General features: G+C 43.1%; 1 protein-coding gene across 7 annotated transcripts in view; it reads left to right on the top strand.

The window, feature by feature from the left end:
* The window catches only part of pik3cb (phosphatidylinositol-4,5-bisphosphate 3-kinase, catalytic subunit beta), a 92,763-nt gene that overhangs the window by 33,588 nt on the left and 40,096 nt on the right, over positions 1–19,079 (top strand). For 3 of the 7 annotated variants that reach the window (XM_076283021.1, XM_076283020.1, XM_076283018.1), the window contains exons 2-7: positions 6,134–6,195; positions 10,239–10,416; positions 10,543–10,771; positions 15,725–15,948; positions 16,428–16,601; positions 17,125–17,286. In XM_076283021.1, the coding sequence (XP_076139136.1) occupies positions 10,267–10,416; positions 10,543–10,771; positions 15,725–15,948; positions 16,428–16,601; positions 17,125–17,286 (939 nt within the window). In that variant the 5' untranslated portion in view covers positions 6,134–6,195; positions 10,239–10,266. Of the gene's footprint in view, positions 1–6,133; positions 6,196–10,238; positions 10,417–10,542; positions 10,772–14,989; positions 15,023–15,619; positions 15,645–15,724; positions 15,949–16,183; positions 16,200–16,427; positions 16,602–16,862; positions 16,874–17,124; positions 17,287–19,079 lie in introns of those variants that run through there. The other 4 variants (XM_076283023.1, XM_076283022.1, XM_076283024.1 and 1 more) reach the window with 4 other exon arrangements.

The following is a 19,079-nucleotide window of genomic DNA, read 5'->3' as shown; positions in this document are numbered from 1 at the left end:
ACATGGTTAGCATAGTTAGCATGCTAGCATGTTAGCATGTTAGTTAGCATTTTTTACAAAACTGCTAAAAATGATTAGCTAAGTTAGCTAAGTCACATGGTTAGCATAGTTAGCATGCTAACATGCTAGTTAGCATTTTTAACAAAACTGCTAAAAATGATTAGCTAAGTTAGCTAAGTCACATGGTTAGCATAGTTAGCATGCTAGCATGTTAACATGCTAGTTAGCATTTTTCATAAAACTGCTAAAAATGATTAGCTAAGTTAGCTAAGTCACATGGTTAGCATAGTTAGCATTCTAGCATGTTAGCATGCTAGTTAGCATTTTTTATAAAACTGCTAAAAATGATTAGCTAAGTTAGCTAAGTCACATGGTTAGCATAGTTAGCATGCTAACATGTTAACATGCTAATTAGCATTTTTTATAAAACTGCTAAAAATGATTAGCTAAGTTAGCTAAGTCACATGGTTAACATAGTTAGCATGTTAGCGTTGCTAAAATGCTAGTTAGCATAACTACTAAAAATGAAAACATTAGCTAAGTTAACTAAGTTAAGTATTATCCACCTATTTAACCGTTCAATCATTACAACTATATTAAACCTTATCTACCAAGCAAATCATTTAACCATATAAACTATCCACCTATTTAACTGTTCAGTCACTCCAACTATATTAAACCTCATCTACCTAGCAACCAATAGTTTGTTTTTACTCTGTATGATATTTTACATCATATTTTTTGCATTTTCATGCACTGTATTTCCTTCAGGAAATGCTTTTCTAGTCTAGTTATTCTTCTTCTTCTAACGCAGTTAATGCAGCTTCAACCGTTTAACGTAGAAACTTCATTCAAACTGCGTTGCGTAGGTCTTACTTATGACATGTGGGCTTTGTATTTTTCATCTTTGTAACTTTTATGCTTTTTAAACTATTAATTAAAAACTGCTCAAAATTTCCCCATAGACTTAACATGGGCTGATGACATCACAATGGACTAATTAACTTGATTTGTACCTGGTATCATCTTCCAGCTGCTCATCTAGGCCCCATCAAAGAATCAGTTCAACTGATTGCACCTGTATCAACTGCTTTCTACTGAACTAGACCAACTCTCTCTGTCTCTCCATTCTACAAGGATATAAGACACATTTCCTCCAACTTTCTATCCATTCATCCTCTTCAAACCATTCACTCATCCACCCATTAAACTATCCATCAACATCCATTAAACAATTTGCCTATCAACATCCATTCAACTTTCTGTCTATCAACATCCATTACACTATCTACATTTAACTTTTAAACTATATACTCTGTCTCAGGCTTTAAGCATACAATATGGCTCTATTAAGACTGCCGTTAAGCAATTAGAATCCTATGGCAGGTGTTCGGGCCAGCTGCATCAACTGCCAGTCTCAGGCTTTAAGCATACAAACTGGCCCTATTAAGACTACACATCCTGTCCAACTGCTTCCTCTGCCAAAAACTGTTTCAAAATAAAAGTCCTCACTACAATATTTCACTGTTAAACAATTTAACCCTTTAAACTACTGAACTTTTTAACTGTTCAGCCATTGTAACTGTTACTTGTCATCAACTATGACTCCTACCCACTGTAGCTAGTTAGCATTGTTAGCATAGTTAGCATGCTAGCATGCTAGCATGTTAGCATGCTAGTTAGCATTTTTAGCAAAACTGCTAAAAATGATTAGCTAAGTTAGCTAAGTCACATGGTTAGCATAGTTAGCATGCTAGCATGTTAACATGCTAGTTAGCATTTTTTACAAAACTGCTAAAAATGATTAGCTAAGTTAGCTAAGTCACATGGTTAGCATAGTTAGCATGCTAGCATGTTAGCATGTTAGTTAGCATTTTTTACAAAACTGCTAAAAATGATTAGCTAAGTTAGCTAAGTCACATGGTTAGCATAGTTAGCATGCTAACATGCTAGTTAGCATTTTTAACAAAACTGCTAAAAATGATTAGCTAAGTTAGCTAAGTCACATGGTTAGCATAGTTAGCATGCTAGCATGTTAACATGCTAGTTAGCATTTTTCATAAAACTGCTAAAAATGATTAGCTAAGTTAGCTAAGTCACATGGTTAGCATAGTTAGCATTCTAGCATGTTAGCATGCTAGTTAGCATTTTTTATAAAACTGCTAAAAATGATTAGCTAAGTTAGCTAAGTCACATGGTTAGCATAGTTAGCATGCTAACATGTTAACATGCTAATTAGCATTTTTTATAAAACTGCTAAAAATGATTAGCTAAGTTAGCTAAGTCACATGGTTAACATAGTTAGCATGTTAGCGTTGCTAAAATGCTAGTTAGCATAACTACTAAAAATGAAAACATTAGCTAAGTTAACTAAGTTAAGTATTATCCACCTATTTAACCGTTCAATCATTACAACTATATTAAACCTTATCTACCAAGCAAATCATTTAACCATATAAACTATCCACCTATTTAACTGTTCAGTCACTCCAACTATATTAAACCTCATCTACCTAGCAACCAATAGTTTGTTTTTACTCTGTATGATATTTTACATCATATTTTTTGCATTTTCATGCACTGTATTTCCTTCAGGAAATGCTTTTCTAGTCTAGTTATTCTTCTTCTTCTAACGCAGTTAATGCAGCTTCAACCGTTTAACGTAGAAACTTCATTCAAACTGCGTTGCGTAGGTCTTACTTATGACATGTGGGCTTTGTATTTTTCATCTTTGTAACTTTTATGCTTTTTAAACTATTAATTAAAAACTGCTCAAAATTTCCCCATAGACTTAACATGGGCTGATGACATCACAATGGACTAATTAACTTGATTTGTACCTGGTATCATCTTCCAGCTGCTCATCTAGGCCCCATCAAAGAATCAGTTCAACTGATTGCACCTGTATCAACTGCTTTCTACTGAACTAGACCAACTCTCTCTGTCTCTCCATTCTACAAGGATATAAGACACATTTCCTCCAACTTTCTATCCATTCATCCTCTTCAAACCATTCACTCATCCACCCATTAAACTATCCATCAACATCCATTAAACAATTTGCCTATCAACATCCATTCAACTTTCTGTCTATCAACATCCATTACACTATCTACATTTAACTTTTAAACTATATACTCTGTCTCAGGCTTTAAGCATACAATATGGCTCTATTAAGACTGCCGTTAAGCAATTAGAATCCTATGGCAGGTGTTCGGGCCAGCTGCATCAACTGCCAGTCTCAGGCTTTAAGCATACAAACTGGCCCTATTAAGACTACACATCCTGTCCAACTGCTTCCTCTGCCAAAAACTGTTTCAAAATAAAAGTCCTCACTACAATATTTCACTGTTAAACAATTTAACCCTTTAAACGACTGAACTTTTTAACTGTTTAGCCATTGTAACTGTTACTTGTCATCAACTATGACTTCTACCCACTGTAGCTAGTTAGCATGGTTAACATAGTTAGCATGTTAGCATGCTAGTTAGCATTTTTTGTAAAACTGCTAAAAATGATTAGCTAAGTCACATGGTTAGCATAGTTAGCATGCTAACATGTTAGCATGCTAGTTAGCATTTTTTGCAAAACTGCTAAAAATGATTAGCTAACTTAGCTAAGTCACATGGTTAGCATAGTTAGCATGCTAACATGTTAGCATGCTAGTTAGCATTTTTGCAAAACTGCTAAAAATGATTAGCTAAGTTAGCTAAGTCACATGGTTAGCATAGTTAGCATGTTAGCATGTTAGTTAGCATAGTTAAAATTACTGTTAAAAATGATTAGCAAAGTTAGCTAAGTTAACATGCTAGTTAGCATAGTTACTTGGTTACCATTATTATCTTTAACATAGTTAGCATAACTGCTAGCAAACATTGGAGCCATTCCAACTGTTAGTTATCGTCAACTATCTGCCTAAATAATTTAACCATTTCAATTATCAACCTATTTAACTGTTCAGTCATTCTAACTATAGTAAACCTTATCTACCAAGCAAATAATTTAACCATATGAACTCATCATATTTTTGCATTTTCATGCACTGTATTTCCTTCAGGAAATGCTTTTCTAGTTTGTATTTTAGGATATTTAGCATATTCTTTATCTTCTACTGTCCTTATTGCTTAGTTGTGTTTTTATATTATATACTTTAATTACAGTGCATGAAAATGCACTGTACTGTTCTTCCTAGGCTTCTTCTTCTTCTTCTAACGCAGTTAATGCAGCTTCAACCGTTTAACGTAGAAACTTCATTCAAACTGCGTTGCGTAGGTCTTACTTACGACATGTGGGCTTTGTATTTTTCATCTTTGTAACTTTTATACTTTTTAAACTATTAATTAAAAACTGTTCAAAATTTCCCCATAGACTTAACATGGGCTGATGACATCACAATAGAGCCGTTAAGCAATTAGAATCCTATGGCAGGTGTTCGGGCCACCTGGATCTCAACTGCCAGTCTCAGGCTTTAAGCATACAAACTGGCCCTATTAAGACTACACATCCTGTCCAACTGCTTCCTCTGCCAAAAACTGTTTCAAAATAAAAGTCCTCACTACAATATTTCATTGTTAAACAATTTAACCCTTTAAACTACTGAACTTTTTAACTGTTCAGCCATTGTAACTGTTACTTGTCATCAACTATGACTCTTACCCACTGTAGCTAGTTAGCATGGTTAACATAGTTAGCATGTTAGCTTGTTAGCATGCTAGTTAGCATTTTTAGCAAAACTGCTAAAATTGATTAGCTAAGTTATCTAAGTAACATGGTTAGCATAGTTAGCATGCTAGCATGTTAGCATGTTAGTTAGCATTTTTAGCAAAACTATTAAAAATGATTAGCTAAGTTAGCTAAGTAACATGGTTAGCATAGTTAGCATGCTAACATGCTAGTTAGCATAGTTAGCATAACTACTAAAAATTATTAGCTAGGTTAGCTAAGTCACATGGTTAACATAATTAGCATTTTAATATTGTTAGCATGCTAGTTAGCATAGTAACTTGGTTAACATTATTATCTTTGATAACATAGTTAGCATAACTGCTAGCAAACATTAGAGCCATTCCAACTGTCAGTTATCGTCAACTATCTACCTAAATAATTTAACCATTTAAACTATCCACCTATTTAACTGTTCAGTCATTCCAACTATATTAAACCTCATCTACTTAGCAACCAGTATAGTTTGTTTTTACTCTGTATGATATTTTACATCATATTTTTTGCATTTTCATGCACTGTATTTCCTTCAGGAAATGCTTTTCTAGTTACTCTTTCTGCTGTTAAAGAATGTGTTTGGGTTGTCTGTATGCTGCTGGGACCTTGAATTTCCCCTGGGGATCAATGAAGTATCTATTTATCTATCTATTTGTGTGTGTGTGTGTACTGTTGTGTGTGTTTATTTGTGTGTGTGTGTATGTGTAGGCATGGATGTACACACACACACACACACACACACTCCTGCTTTCACACACACTGTTGGAGCCATTATGCTATTCATTTTATTTTATATTTTGTCATGATGAAGAATAATTAGGATACGATGAGGGTTCTGTGTCATGGTTCTGTCTGTGTCATGGTTGCTTGGTGATGAGGGTTCTGTGTCATGGTTGCTTGGTGATGAGGGTTCTGTGTCATGGTTGCTTGGTGATGAGGGTTCTGTATCATGGTTCTGTCTGTCATGGTTGCTTGGTGATGAGGGTTCTGTGTCATGGTTGCTTGGTGATGAGGGTTCTGTGTCATGGTTGCTTGGTGATGAGGGTTCTGGTGAGCATTGTCTGCATGTGCAGCCACTAAGCAGAGATTTAATGATGCAAAGAAGCGCAGTAATAAGGATCAAATATGGTTTCCTGTCTTTTAAATTGAAGGGAGATCGTGAGCGACCCTATTACCCTGCGTAACTCTCTGCACTGAGCGTGAGGCCTAAAAAGCGTTCCACAGTGGTCTGACCCGGCGTGGCTCACCATCTCCACGGGCCTGCTCATCCTGGAGATCGACTGCCAGCGTCATTTTTAATAGTTATGCTAACTGTGCTAACTAGCATGCTAGCAATGCTAACATCCTACTTTGGTGGAGACAGGCGTTTGGCACGCACGCACGCCAGACCCTAACTGCTGTATCTGTTCTGCAGATGTCCTCCCCTTAACCTCCAGAATGGAGCCGCTGGGCACAAACTAGAAGAGCAGAGAGCAGGTACACACACACACACACACACACACACACACACCCTTACACACACACACACACACACACACACACACACACACACACACACACACCCTTACACACACACACACACCCTTACACGCACACACACACCCTTACACGCACACACACACACCCTTACACACACACACACACACCCTTACACACACACACACACACACACACACACTAGGGGTGTAAATCGGAGTCTTCATGACGATTCGATACAATATCGATTTCTTAAGCCAATGATTAGATTATTTTCGATACTTCAGAATTCCCCACGATACGATTCGATACGATTCAATACTCAATATTTTTACATGATATCTATGAAGTAGGGCTGCACAATTACTCGAATTTTAATCACGATCACGATTTTGGCTTCCCACGATCAAATTTGCGTGATCGAACGATATTTCAAATGCGTGCTCTACCCATAGAACCAACCTGGCAACCCATAGAACGCTCCGCTACAAAACAAATCAAGCGCTCCTTAAACCTGTCTGACCATGTGCCTGCATGCAGCCTACCAATGACCGCTGTTCCTTGCACTGCTCAGCCTGATGCACTGTGGACTAGTGACATTATGTTAACTATTAGTAGGCTAGTTAGACTATACAATAAACGACGATATTTCGGATTTCAGGCAAGTTAAGTTAACCAAAAATATAAGCAAAGCAGGGCTCTCAACTCATACCGTGAAACACATCACATGACGTAAACCACACATGCCTTTTTTATCACGTTAACTTTTAGTCCTTGTTTGCTTCCTCTGATAGCCTATACTGTAATAAGAGTTGAGCTAACGACGGGATCCGTGAATTTTATTCATGTATTTTATAAGCTACATGTGCAACCTATGCGTTTCAAGACACAGCCTACTCAAAACGAGTGAACAATAATGAAAATGTAGCCTACACGTCAGTGTTTTACATATCAACAAATGACTAAACCAGGGGTGTCCAAACTGCGGCCAGCCATGCACTTTAATCCGGCCCGCCGAGCATTTATTAGTTTATCATAGGCCGCTCGCTATTTTTTTCCAGCGATAGACGACGTTGTGGTTAACTTTAGGCTACTGCAAACTGCTTTACACTCTTCTTAGAGAACGTTTACAATGTCAATGTCAAAACAGCTTGTCACATCGAGATACATAGAACCTCCATTGCAGCAGATCTAACTACGTTATGCTAGTCCATTTAATTGGGGACGCATTTGAGCGTGGGAGAGAGGGCGATGGCAACAGTAGTTCCCATTACTGACCATTTATAAACTGTGAGAGGGCACAGCCATAGGCACAGCACTAGCCATAGGCTATTTGAGTGGAGCTGGCAGAGTCTTAAAGTGACAGTGCACCATTTATAAATGAATTAAACAGAATCAAATTAACAGTATTTCTTAAGAAATTAATTTTCTACAACAAAATTATTTTGTCAATTAAATAATACAAAACATTATTATTATTATTATTATTATTATTATTATTATTATTATTATTATTATTATTATTTGTGTGTGGCCCGCTGGCCAATTTTTAAAACCCAATGTGGCCCTTCAGTCAAAAAGTTTGGACACCCCTGGACTAACGATTACAGTAAACTCATGAACACGAAGCAGAGCTTAAGTGGCTAATGGGGAGCGTTGGGAGGATTCCCGGTGGGCGTTTTCCAAAATATTAACAAAGTAGCACGCACAAAACATTTGTTTGGAAGTTGTTTGGAAGTCGCAGTCAAATTTATATTTGCAGTAATTTAGGGGAGTAAATGTGAGGGGAAGAATTTGGGTGAGCCAGATAGCAAGTCCAATATGTTTAGGGAAAAAATATTTTTGTCACTAAAATTAATTAATAATCGTGATAAATAATCGTGACCTCAATATTGATCAAAATAATCGTGATTATCATTTTGGTCATAATCGTGCAGCCCTACTATGAAGTTTCAAATAAATCAACAAAAGTTCGGAATGTAGGAGCAGGTATCTAAAGCCTTCGTTATACAGCCTCATGTCTTTGCATATAAAAAAAAAACCACCCGCAGCTTAGGAGTAGGTAGTGCGCTTACATCGGAGCCATGGGCAGAAAAAAGAAAGGTCGGAGCTGATGCTGAAAATAGATAGGCAAACAAACAGGCGGCAAAATAAACACATTAATCGATACTCTTGCGGACAAATCGATGCATTGAATCGCCGGCTGCATAATCGATGCATCGATACGAATCGATTAATATTTACACCCCTAACACACACCCTTACACACACACACACACACACCCTTACACACACACACACACACACACACCCTTACACACACACACACACACACACACACCCTTACACACACACACACACACACACACCCTTACACACACACACACCCTTACACACACACACACCCTTACACACACACACACACACACACCCTTACACACACACTCCCATACCCTTACACACACACACACACCCATACCCTTACACACACACACACAAACACACCCATACCCTTACACACACACACACACACACACACACACACACACACACCCTTACACTCACACACACACACACACACACCCTTACACACACACACCCATACGCTTACACACACACACACCCTTACACTAGGGGTGGGCGATATGGACAAAAAATAATATCTCTATTTTTTGTGATTTTGACGATAACGATAATTAGTCGATATCCTTTAAAAAATTGTTTTTGTTAAAGTCTTAAAGAGACTCTTAAAGAGTTACTTTACAGCTCATTATTTATTAATATAGCATCATTACAATAATAACCAATAACCTAATCTGTGACTTTTTAACCTAATCAACCAATGCATTGTCACTCTGACACATTTCCAATTCTGCCCCCACTTGTGTGTGTGGCAATGACATGGTCTAGCCAGCTACATTAGAGAAGATTAATAGTTTCCCAAGAGAAAGTCTGAAGCTGAAGTTCCTTTCAAACCTTTAAATAGGATTCACTGTAAAACTAAGAGCAGATCAACAGAGTACATCTCAGTTATTTCCTTCTATGTTTTGTTTAAGAGCTATAGGCTAGCATTCCAAGTTACAGAATAGAAACTAATGCGTTAGCTTATGGCTAATGTATATGAGAAATCCCATAGAGATGCTAACGGTTAGAATAATCGGTAAACGTAGATATTTAGAGCGATTTTAGATTTAGATTTACAAAAGAGTTACATGACAATAGTTCTTTGTTTACAACTGACTATTAAAATACTCAAAGGCTAATGTTTTCTCTCCATATAATACCGTGTAGGAAAAAAAGTGACTGTTTCATCAATGCTACTTGAACAGAAGTAGCCGCATAAAATCCCAAGTAGGCTACTCTTGCTGCACAAAATAAACATTAGGCTGCGTGGGACAACGTTGTGACCCACTAGTGATCACGTGACACTTGCTCTGCTGCAGCCAGGGGCTTCTCCCGCATACACCTCCTGGGAATGTATGAGTCTTCACTGCGTGATTTCGAGTGTTTTTTCCCCATAAGTAATTTAAATACTCGATAATGTCAATTTGCACATCGTTAAAACAACAATCACGATATTATCGCAGACGATATATATCGCCCACCCCTACCTTACACACACACACACACACACACCCTTACACACACACACACCCTCACACACACCCTTACACACACACCTATGCACGCACCCACACTCTTACACACACACCCTTACACACACAAACACACCCTTACACACATACACGCACACCCTTACATACGCACACCCTTACACACGCACATATACACACACACGCTCACCCTTACACACACACACACCCTTACACACACACACACACCCTTACACACACACACACCCACCCTTACACACACACACACACACACACACACATACCTTCATCCCGTTACAGAACCCCTCTCACACACACACACACACCTTTACATACACCTTACACACACACACACACACATCTTTACATACATTCACATTCACTTTCAGTTAAAGGGTTTTAAACTGGTGATGTCATATGTGGTTTTAGGTCCGTATGGTTGCTAGGCGACGAGCTCATGCCTCCCGCCATGACGGACGTGCTGGATTTGTGGGCGGAGTTGGGCCAGGGAGAGGCGGAGCTTGTGACGGTGGACTTCCTGTTACCCACCGGCCTCTACATCCAGATGGATGTCCCCAGAGAGGCCACCATCCAACACATCAAACTGGTGTGTGTGTGTGCATTACTCGAGTAATCGTTTCAGCCCTGTGTGTGTGTGAGTAATACCCCGAAGAGGCCACTGTACAGCATATGAAATTGGACTCTGTGTGTGTGTGTGTGTGTGTGTGTGTAGCTGTTATGGAAGCAGGCAGCACAGTACCCGCTGTTCCCAGCGTTGGGTCAGATGGAGGGGTGTGTGTTCGAGTGTGTGTCGTCAGCGGCGGTGCACGAGGAGTTGGACGACGAGAGCCGACGCCTGTGTGATGTCAGACCCTTCCTGCCCGTCCTCCGGCTCCTCCGCCGCAGCGGCGCCGACAACCAGCGCGTGCTGTCCTCCAAGATAGGCACGCTCATAGGCAAAGGTACACACACACACACACACACACACACACACACCAGCGCGTGCTCTCCTCCAAGATAGGCACGCTCATAGGCAAAGGTACACACACACACACACACACACACACACACACACACACACCAGCGCGTGCTCTCCTCCAAGATAGGCACGCTCATAGGCAAAGGTACACACACACACACACACACACACACACCAGCGCGTGCTCTCCTCCAAGATAGGCACGCTCATAGGCAAAGGTACACACACACACACACACATGGTTAGCTGTCCATCGTGTCCGATGACGACGCTTGTTCCAGGGGGTTGGGGAGGGGGGTGATTGGTCAACGTTGTTGCCGTTGATGCCACCTCACGTGGCTATGGAGGCCGATTTTGGAGCCGCACACTCTTCCACAGATGGAGCAGGTATGTCCTGATAATTGGGAGGTGGGGTCTGCCTGCCGTGTCGTTGGGCACGTCTTGCAGTCCTCCTTTGGATGAAGGAGTCGTTGATTTGCTCAGCTGCTTTGTTGCACGTAGCTCTCCAGGCTCGTCTGTTGGATGCTATTGCCTCGAGCTGGCCAGGGTTGACGTTGTAGCGCTTCAAGAGTTCTTTGGTAAAGTCCTTGTATCGTCTCTTCTGGCCACCAGCGGCCCGCTTGGAGTTGAGCAACTGTCCATAAAGGACTTGGCGTGGGACGCGATAGCCAGGCATGCGAATGGTGTGGCCAACCCAGTGTAAATGCCTCTTGGCCAGAGCTGCTTCCATGCTGGTGGTGCCAGTCGCAGTCAGAATATCAGTATGGGGGATGCGGTCCTCCCAGGACAGGTTGAGTATTTTTTGGAGGCTTCTGATGTGAAACATCTCCAGGCTCCCTATGTGGCGTCTATACGGCGTCCATGTTTCTGCCCCATAGAGTAGGGTGGTGACACAGACTGCATTATAGACAGCTACTTTGGTACTGATTTTTAGATTGTTGTTGCCGAATACTCTCTTCCTAAGGCGTCCAAAGGCTGATGAGGCTTTGTTGATCCGGTGGTGGATTTCATTGTCAAGGGTGGAATCTGCAGAGAGTGTGGAGCCCAGGTATGTAAAATGGTCAACAAGACTGAGTGGACTGCCATTGATGTGGAAGCCAACATGTGAAGGAGATTTGGTTGCGCCATGACCTCTGTCTTCTTGGTGTTTACTTGAAGACCAAAGGACTGATACAACGCTGAAATGGTGTCCAGAGCATGCTGCATGGATTCTGGGCTGTGTGCCAAGACAGCACAGTCATCTGCATAGTGAAGCTCATGGATGTGGCAGGTTGATGTTTTTGTCTGAGCTTGGAGCCGCCGGATGTTGAAGAGGTTGCCATGAAGGCGGTATTCCAGGTCTATACCATCTTTGTGCTGCAGGGCGTGGTGGAACAGTCGGGTGATTGCTGTGAGGAGGAGATTGAACAGTACTGGTGCCAGGACACAACCTTGCTTCACCCCAACATTGACCTTAAAGGGATCAGACTGAAGCCCTCCCATAACAACTCTGGCTTGCATGCCATCGTGCAATTGTTGCAGAATGGAGAGGAACTTGGGTGGTACACCAAGTTTGCCAAGTTGTTCCCAGAGCATGTCACGGTTAATGGTGTCAAAGGCTTTGCTGAGGTCAATGAAGGTGATGTAGAGGTGTCTGCGCTGCTCTCTGCTTTTCTCAAGTAGCTGCCGTAGAGCAAAGATCATGTCAGTTGTGGACCTGCACTTACGGAAGCCACACTGTGTTTCAGGGAGAGTAAGTTCTGAGATGTACTCGACCAGTCGGGAGAGCATAATCTTTGCAAGGACTTTGCCTGCTGTGGCGAGGAGCGAAATTCCTCGACTGTTGCCACAGTCTGCTCTGTCCCCTTTCTGCTTATAGAGAACGATGATGTTGGCATCCTTCCAGTCCTGGGGTACATTCTCAGACTGCCAGATTTTGGTGATCAAGAGGTGTAAGCGGCGTGTGAGGAGGTAGCCCCCATGTTTGAACACCTCCGCTGGAATACCATCGGGTCCTGGGCGTTTGTTATTTTTCAGGCTCCTGATCGCCTTGGATGTTTCTCCGAAGTCAGGAGGGTTGTCCAAGTGTCGCATCTGTAGCATAACAGGCGCCTTGTCAAGGATGTTGGGGTCTGCAGGGTTGCTGTGATTGAGGAGACCATTAAAATATTCGGCCCAGCGCTCAAGGATCTCTTGGCGGTCCTTCAGGAAGCTGTCTCCAGCAGCAGATCTAACAGGAGTGAGGGTTTGCTTCCTTGGTCCATGGAGAGCTTTGATGGCATCATAGAAGCCATGCGTCAGCAAGATACAGTCACTACAGTCAGCAAGATGTTGAATTTCTTTTGCTTTCTCCAGCCACCAGTTGTCTTCCATGGCCCTTAGTGACAGCTGTGCTTTGGCTCTAGCCTTGGTGTAGTTGGCTTTTAGTATGGAGGATTGTGGGTTGGAGAGCAGGGCTTTGTGGGCCTGCTGTTTTTCTTGCAGAGTCAAATGGATATAAGAAGAGTTGTTGTCAAACCAGTCCTGATGTTTTCTGACCTTGGTGCCAAGGGCTGTTGAGGCGGCAGAGTGGATGGCGGGAGATAGAACTGGCCAGTCTTTGGCATCAGCTTCCTCTGGGACATGAGAGAGGTTGCATGCAAGGTGGTGACGGAGGTCATCAATGGTGTCTGGGTTGGAGAGAGCAGCGATGTTTAGTCTTCTAGTCTTTGGGGCCGTCTTGGGACAGCAAGGTGGAATGACCAGACGTAGTTTGGATCTGACCATGCGGTGGTCAGTCCAGCACTCTGCTCCCCGCATGGCTCTAGTGATCATCACATCCTGTCTGTCTGGAAGGTCTGTCTTCATCTGGAAGGTGCTATTAGTGATAAGCAACTCATGCTCTGCACAGAGGGATAGTAGGCGGTGCCCATTGTTGTTCATTTTTCCTACTCCATGCTGACCAATGACCTTCTTCCAGATGAGATGCTCATTTCCCACTCGTGCATTAAAGTCACCCATAAGAAGGAGTTTGTCGACGGCTGGGACTTTATGGAATTTTTTCTTGGTAAGAGGAATGCGCCATGTCATCAGGCGCTCACTGATGCCCACAGGATATTCCGGGATTTGCTGCTGCAGCTTGGTTTTCACAGCAAAACCCACACCGTGGATACGACGCATGCCTTCGGGAACCCCTTTCCAGAAGAAGGTGTAGCCTGCACCCACTTCCGTCAGGGAATCCTCGCCATGTAACCTGGTCTCACTGAGGGCTGCAATGTCTATGTTGTATCTTGCAAGCTCAAGGGCTACAAGAGCTGTCCTTCGGCAAGGTCTGTTGGATGTTATAGGCATGTCCAGTAGGGTGCGGACATTCCAGGTGGCAATGTTCAGATAAATATTCTTTTTGGTTTTTCGGCCGCAGTACGGGATGCTCCGATGGCTGCGGCTAGCCATCCAGAGTGTTGAGGGAACAGACAATTTTTAGACCACCTTTTCCAGGTCCTTCCCCGTCAGGGGTGAGCAGTGTGGAGCTGCTCAGTCGCAGTGGAAGCTGCCGAGGTGATGCGCTGCCCCATCCCGCAACACAACGACCGTCACTCCACTGCCGCCTGTGTGCATGGTTTGACTAGGCATTTCCAGCCACATCCTTGGCCTGTGCCTGCCGCCATTCCACATCGCCACAGGGCTTTGGTGGGGGCTTGGGTGCTGGGGGTGGAAAGGAAAGGGAGTGGATGGAACAAGGAGCTTGCGCAAGGGAAGAGATTAGGGTGAGGGTAGGGGTGCGCAAGGGAAGAGATTAGGGTGAGGGTAGGGGTGCGCAAGGGAAGAGATTAGGGTGAGGGTAGGGGTGCGCAAGGGAAGAGATTAGGGTGAGGGTAGGGGTGCGCAAGGGAAGAGATTAGGGTGAGGGCAGGGGTGCACAAGGGAAGAGATTAGGGTGAGGGTAGGGGTGCGCAAGGGAAGAGATTAGGGTGAGGGTAGGGGTGCGCAGTCCTTACTCCCACCATTCTTCGCTCAAACAGAGTAACTTCCAGTGGCATGAGGAACTCACGACGACCTTCACTCTGGTTTGAGCTGCAGGGGACTGCCGGTAATCCGGTTTGCTGGGTTCCGTCTATTGCCTGTCCCCACCTGCAGATTTGTGTTCAGGGTTTACTCCCCTAGCCTTCATCCGCCTTCCCAGCCTCAACGGTGGGCCAGGCGGAGGATGGCAACACACACACACACACACACAAGAGCGTGCTGTCCTCCAAGATAGGCACGCTCATAGGCAAAGGTACACACACACACACACACACACACACACACACACCAGCGCGTGCTCTCCTCCAAGATAGGCACGCTCATAGGCAAAGGTACACACACACACACACACACACACACACACACACACACACACACACACACCAGCGCGTGCTCTCCTCCAAGATAGGCACGCTCATAGGCAAAGGTACACACACACACACACACACACACACACACACACACACACCAGCGCGTGCTCTCCTCCAAGATAGGCACGCTCATAGGCAAAGGTACACACACACACACACACACACACACACACACACACACACCAGCGCGTGCTCTCCTCCAAGATAGGCACGCTCATAGGCAAAGGTACACACACACACACACACACACACACACACAAACACACACACACACACACAAGCGCGTGCTCTCCAAGATAGGCACGCTCATAGGCAAAGGTACACACACACACACACACACACACACACACACACACACACACACACACACCAGCGCGTGCTCTCCTCCAAGATAGGCACGCTCATAGGCAAAGGTACACACACACACACACACACACACAGACACACACACACACACATACCAGCGCGTGCTCTCCTCCAAGATAGGCACGCTCATAGGCAAAGGTACACACACACACCCACACACACACACACACACACACCCCAACGCGTGCTCTGGTCCAACATCTCTCTGTGCTGTGAAGGCTTACAGGAGTTGGATTCGCTACCTGACCAGGAAGTGAAGGACTTCCGCCAGAAGATGCAGCGAATCAGCGAGGAGAAGCTGTTGCGCATGCAGATGATGTCATACTGGGAGTGGCTTCAGAGCTGCTTCAGCCCACAGATGGATGTGGCGCCTACTGATGATGTCATTGACAAGCTGATGGAGGGTGGAGTCAAAATAACCATACACTATGACCAGTGTCAGGTACACACACACACACACACACACACACACACACACACACACACACACACACACGCAAAATAACCATACGCTATGACCAGTGTCAGGTACACACACACACACACACACACACACACACACAAAATAACCATACGCTATGACCAGTGCCAGGTATATACACACACACACACGCAAAATAACCATACACTATGACCAGTGTCGGGTACACACACACACACACACGCAAAATAACCATCAATGACCAGTGTCAGGTACACACACACACACACACACACACACACCATACACATTCATGCAAGTACACAAAGTGTGTGTGTGGAATCCAAACAGTGTGGGGAGGTGTGTGAGAAGTAACAAGGATCAGCTATATGACCATTATGATTGTGTGTGTGTGTGTGTGTGTGTGTGTGTGTGTGTGTGTGTGTGTGTGTGTGTGTGTGTGTGTGTGTGTGTGTGTGTGTGTGTGTGTGTGTGTGTAGGACACGGCCAGTGTGAGGGTGTGTGTGAAGAGTAAGGTGGAGCAGCTGGTGGACCAGGCCCTCAGGAAATGGAGCTCCACCCACCAGCAGGAAGGTTGTCATGACGACTACATTCTGCGCGTCAGTGGCAAACTGGAGTTCCTGTGTGGAAAACACCCCCTTATCCAGTACAAGGTACACACACACACACACACACACACACACACACACACAGAGAGACACACATGTACGTACAGACAAATACACAAGTGCACAGACACATACACACACATACACACATACACACACACACACACACACCCTTATCCAGTACAAGGTACACACACACACAGAGAGACACACATGTACGTACAGACACATACACAAGTGCACAGACACACACACACACACATACACACACATACACACATAGACACACACACACACACACCCTTATCCAGTACAAGGTACACACACACACACACACACACACGCACAGATGTATGCACACTCAGACAGACACATACACAAGCGCACACAGACACACACAAACGTGAACACATGCATGCACAGATAGACTCACACACACATCAGTCAAAATGATACAGAATGAACTGTGTGTCTGTGTGTGTGTGTGTGTGTGTGTGTGTGTGTGTGTGTGTGTGTGTGTGTGTGTGTGTGTGTGTGTGTGTGTGTGTGTGTGTGTGTGTGTGTGCAGTATATTCGTTCGTGTGTGTTGGCGCAGGAGACTCCTCACCTGACCCTCGTGCATGTGGGCGTGGTCAAGGCCATGTTCCAGAAGGAGCTGAACGTCATTAGTGCTGCCCTCGGGCAGCGACCCACCCACCCACCACTCCCTCTCAAGAAGAGAGCCGCCTCGGTAAGTGTGTGTGTGTGTGTGTGTGTGTGGTAATCATGTTTAGCACCGTTGGGTAGTTCCTGTGTAGCCCGGATTCTACTTCCATTGGATAGTTCCAGTTTAGTTATTTTGGATAGTTCCATTGGATAGTTCCAGTTTAGTTCTTTTGGATAGTTCCAGTTTAGTTCTTTTGGATAGTTCCAGTTTAGTTCTGTATATACTTCCATTGGATGGTTCCAGTTTAGTTCCATATCTAGTTCCACTGGATAGTTCCAGTTTAGTTCTGTATCTAGTTCCATTGGATGGTTCCAGTTTAGTTCTTTTGGATAGTTCCAGTTTAGTTACTTTCGATAGTTCCAGTTTAGTTCGAAACGCTCGAAACGCTAGTGACGCTCGAAACTGATGTGTCGAAGTGTTTCGAAACTGTGACCAAAGCTATGTGAACCTTCGGTGCATATCACCGGTGTCGGCAGCAAGCTACTATTTTACATAGTAGATAAAACTGCTATTTTACATAGTGACAATAAAACAATGTTTTCATTTCAATGTTTTCATTTAAATACATAGTGAACTGCCTTGTTTAGTACTGATTTTAAATCCTCCATAAATGTGCGCACAGGATTGTGGGTGTTCCGAGCACGCAGAGGATGCATCCTCAACAGACTTCGGCCGGTAGAGTTCGGTAGACTTTAGGGGTGTAAAGATTAACCGATACGTATCGGTATACGGCTACATCGATACGTGAAGCACCGTATCGGAATAAAACTGAAATGAACCGGTCGTTATATCGATTTACTTGTTACGAATCGGTTCACAACCTTTTCTGCTCGCTCAGACTCTCATTTACGTTCCAAGCAGCGCGTTCATCCCACGTCCGGTTTTAAAACTATACTTGGCACGGAATTGTGGGTAATGCAGTTCGTTTTTGGCTACATTCATTGCCCAAAAGTTGTCAAATGACCTCATTACCCATACATCTACTGCAACTTAAGCACGTGACTAATCGCACTTGGTCGTTTGTTTTACAGTTTTTACTCTTTTGTTTTTCAAAATCCAGCACGAAATTAAACACTAAACCGCAACTATAGTCTGTAGAGTATAGCCTTACGTTTGATGAAGGGATTTCCTTAATGTTAAATAATAATTTGGCCCTTGCTAAAATGATGCACAAATTATTAGCAAATTATTTTGTTCATATTCACTCAGACTTGTGGCATTATAGGTTTCTGCATTAGGTCTACTGTTGGAACAAAATGAACCCAGAGAGTTCAATGATATGTAGGCTTATTTTATTCTTGTAGGCTATATGAGAAAAGGCCAAGAGTGTCTTAAGCACTGTTTTATTTTATTTCGGTATTGTCTTACCTCAACAAGGCTACAGCTCCATGAAAACAATCAGATATAACTCTATACAATCTATAAAGTCTATAAAAAAATATGTTGTATTTGGCTGCTGTGTTTGACTGAAATGTAGACTACTCTTTTTTCATTTCAATACAGTATATGATACAAACCTCAGTTTAGATAATCATATTCACACATTTTTACATAAAATTAATGTGCACCTTGAGCAAATGATAAAAAAAATCTTTCAGAATGCTTTCCATTCTTAAACTGCATCGAATCGCATCAAATCGTACTGAATTGTTTTTTATGAACATGTATCTTTTCTTATATCTTTTCTTGTATCGAATCGTGCCCATGTATCTAGATGCGAATCGTATCGTCTTTTACATGAGAGATTCACACCCCTAGTAGACTTTGATGGATACTTGACTTTGGAACAGTTCGGCGGGCCTTGATGATGTAACATC

Source organism: Alosa pseudoharengus, unplaced genomic scaffold (assembly GCF_046254945.1).
Source record: "Alosa pseudoharengus isolate Yale_2024_CS ecotype anadromous, Long Island Sound unplaced genomic scaffold, YU_APseudo_1.1 YU_APseudo_1.1_scf_13, whole genome shotgun sequence".
NCBI classification, from domain to species: domain Eukaryota; kingdom Metazoa; phylum Chordata; class Actinopteri; order Clupeiformes; family Clupeidae; genus Alosa; species Alosa pseudoharengus.
The sequence above is the reverse complement of the archived record's forward strand: the minus strand, read 5'-3'. Positions and strand labels throughout refer to the sequence as shown.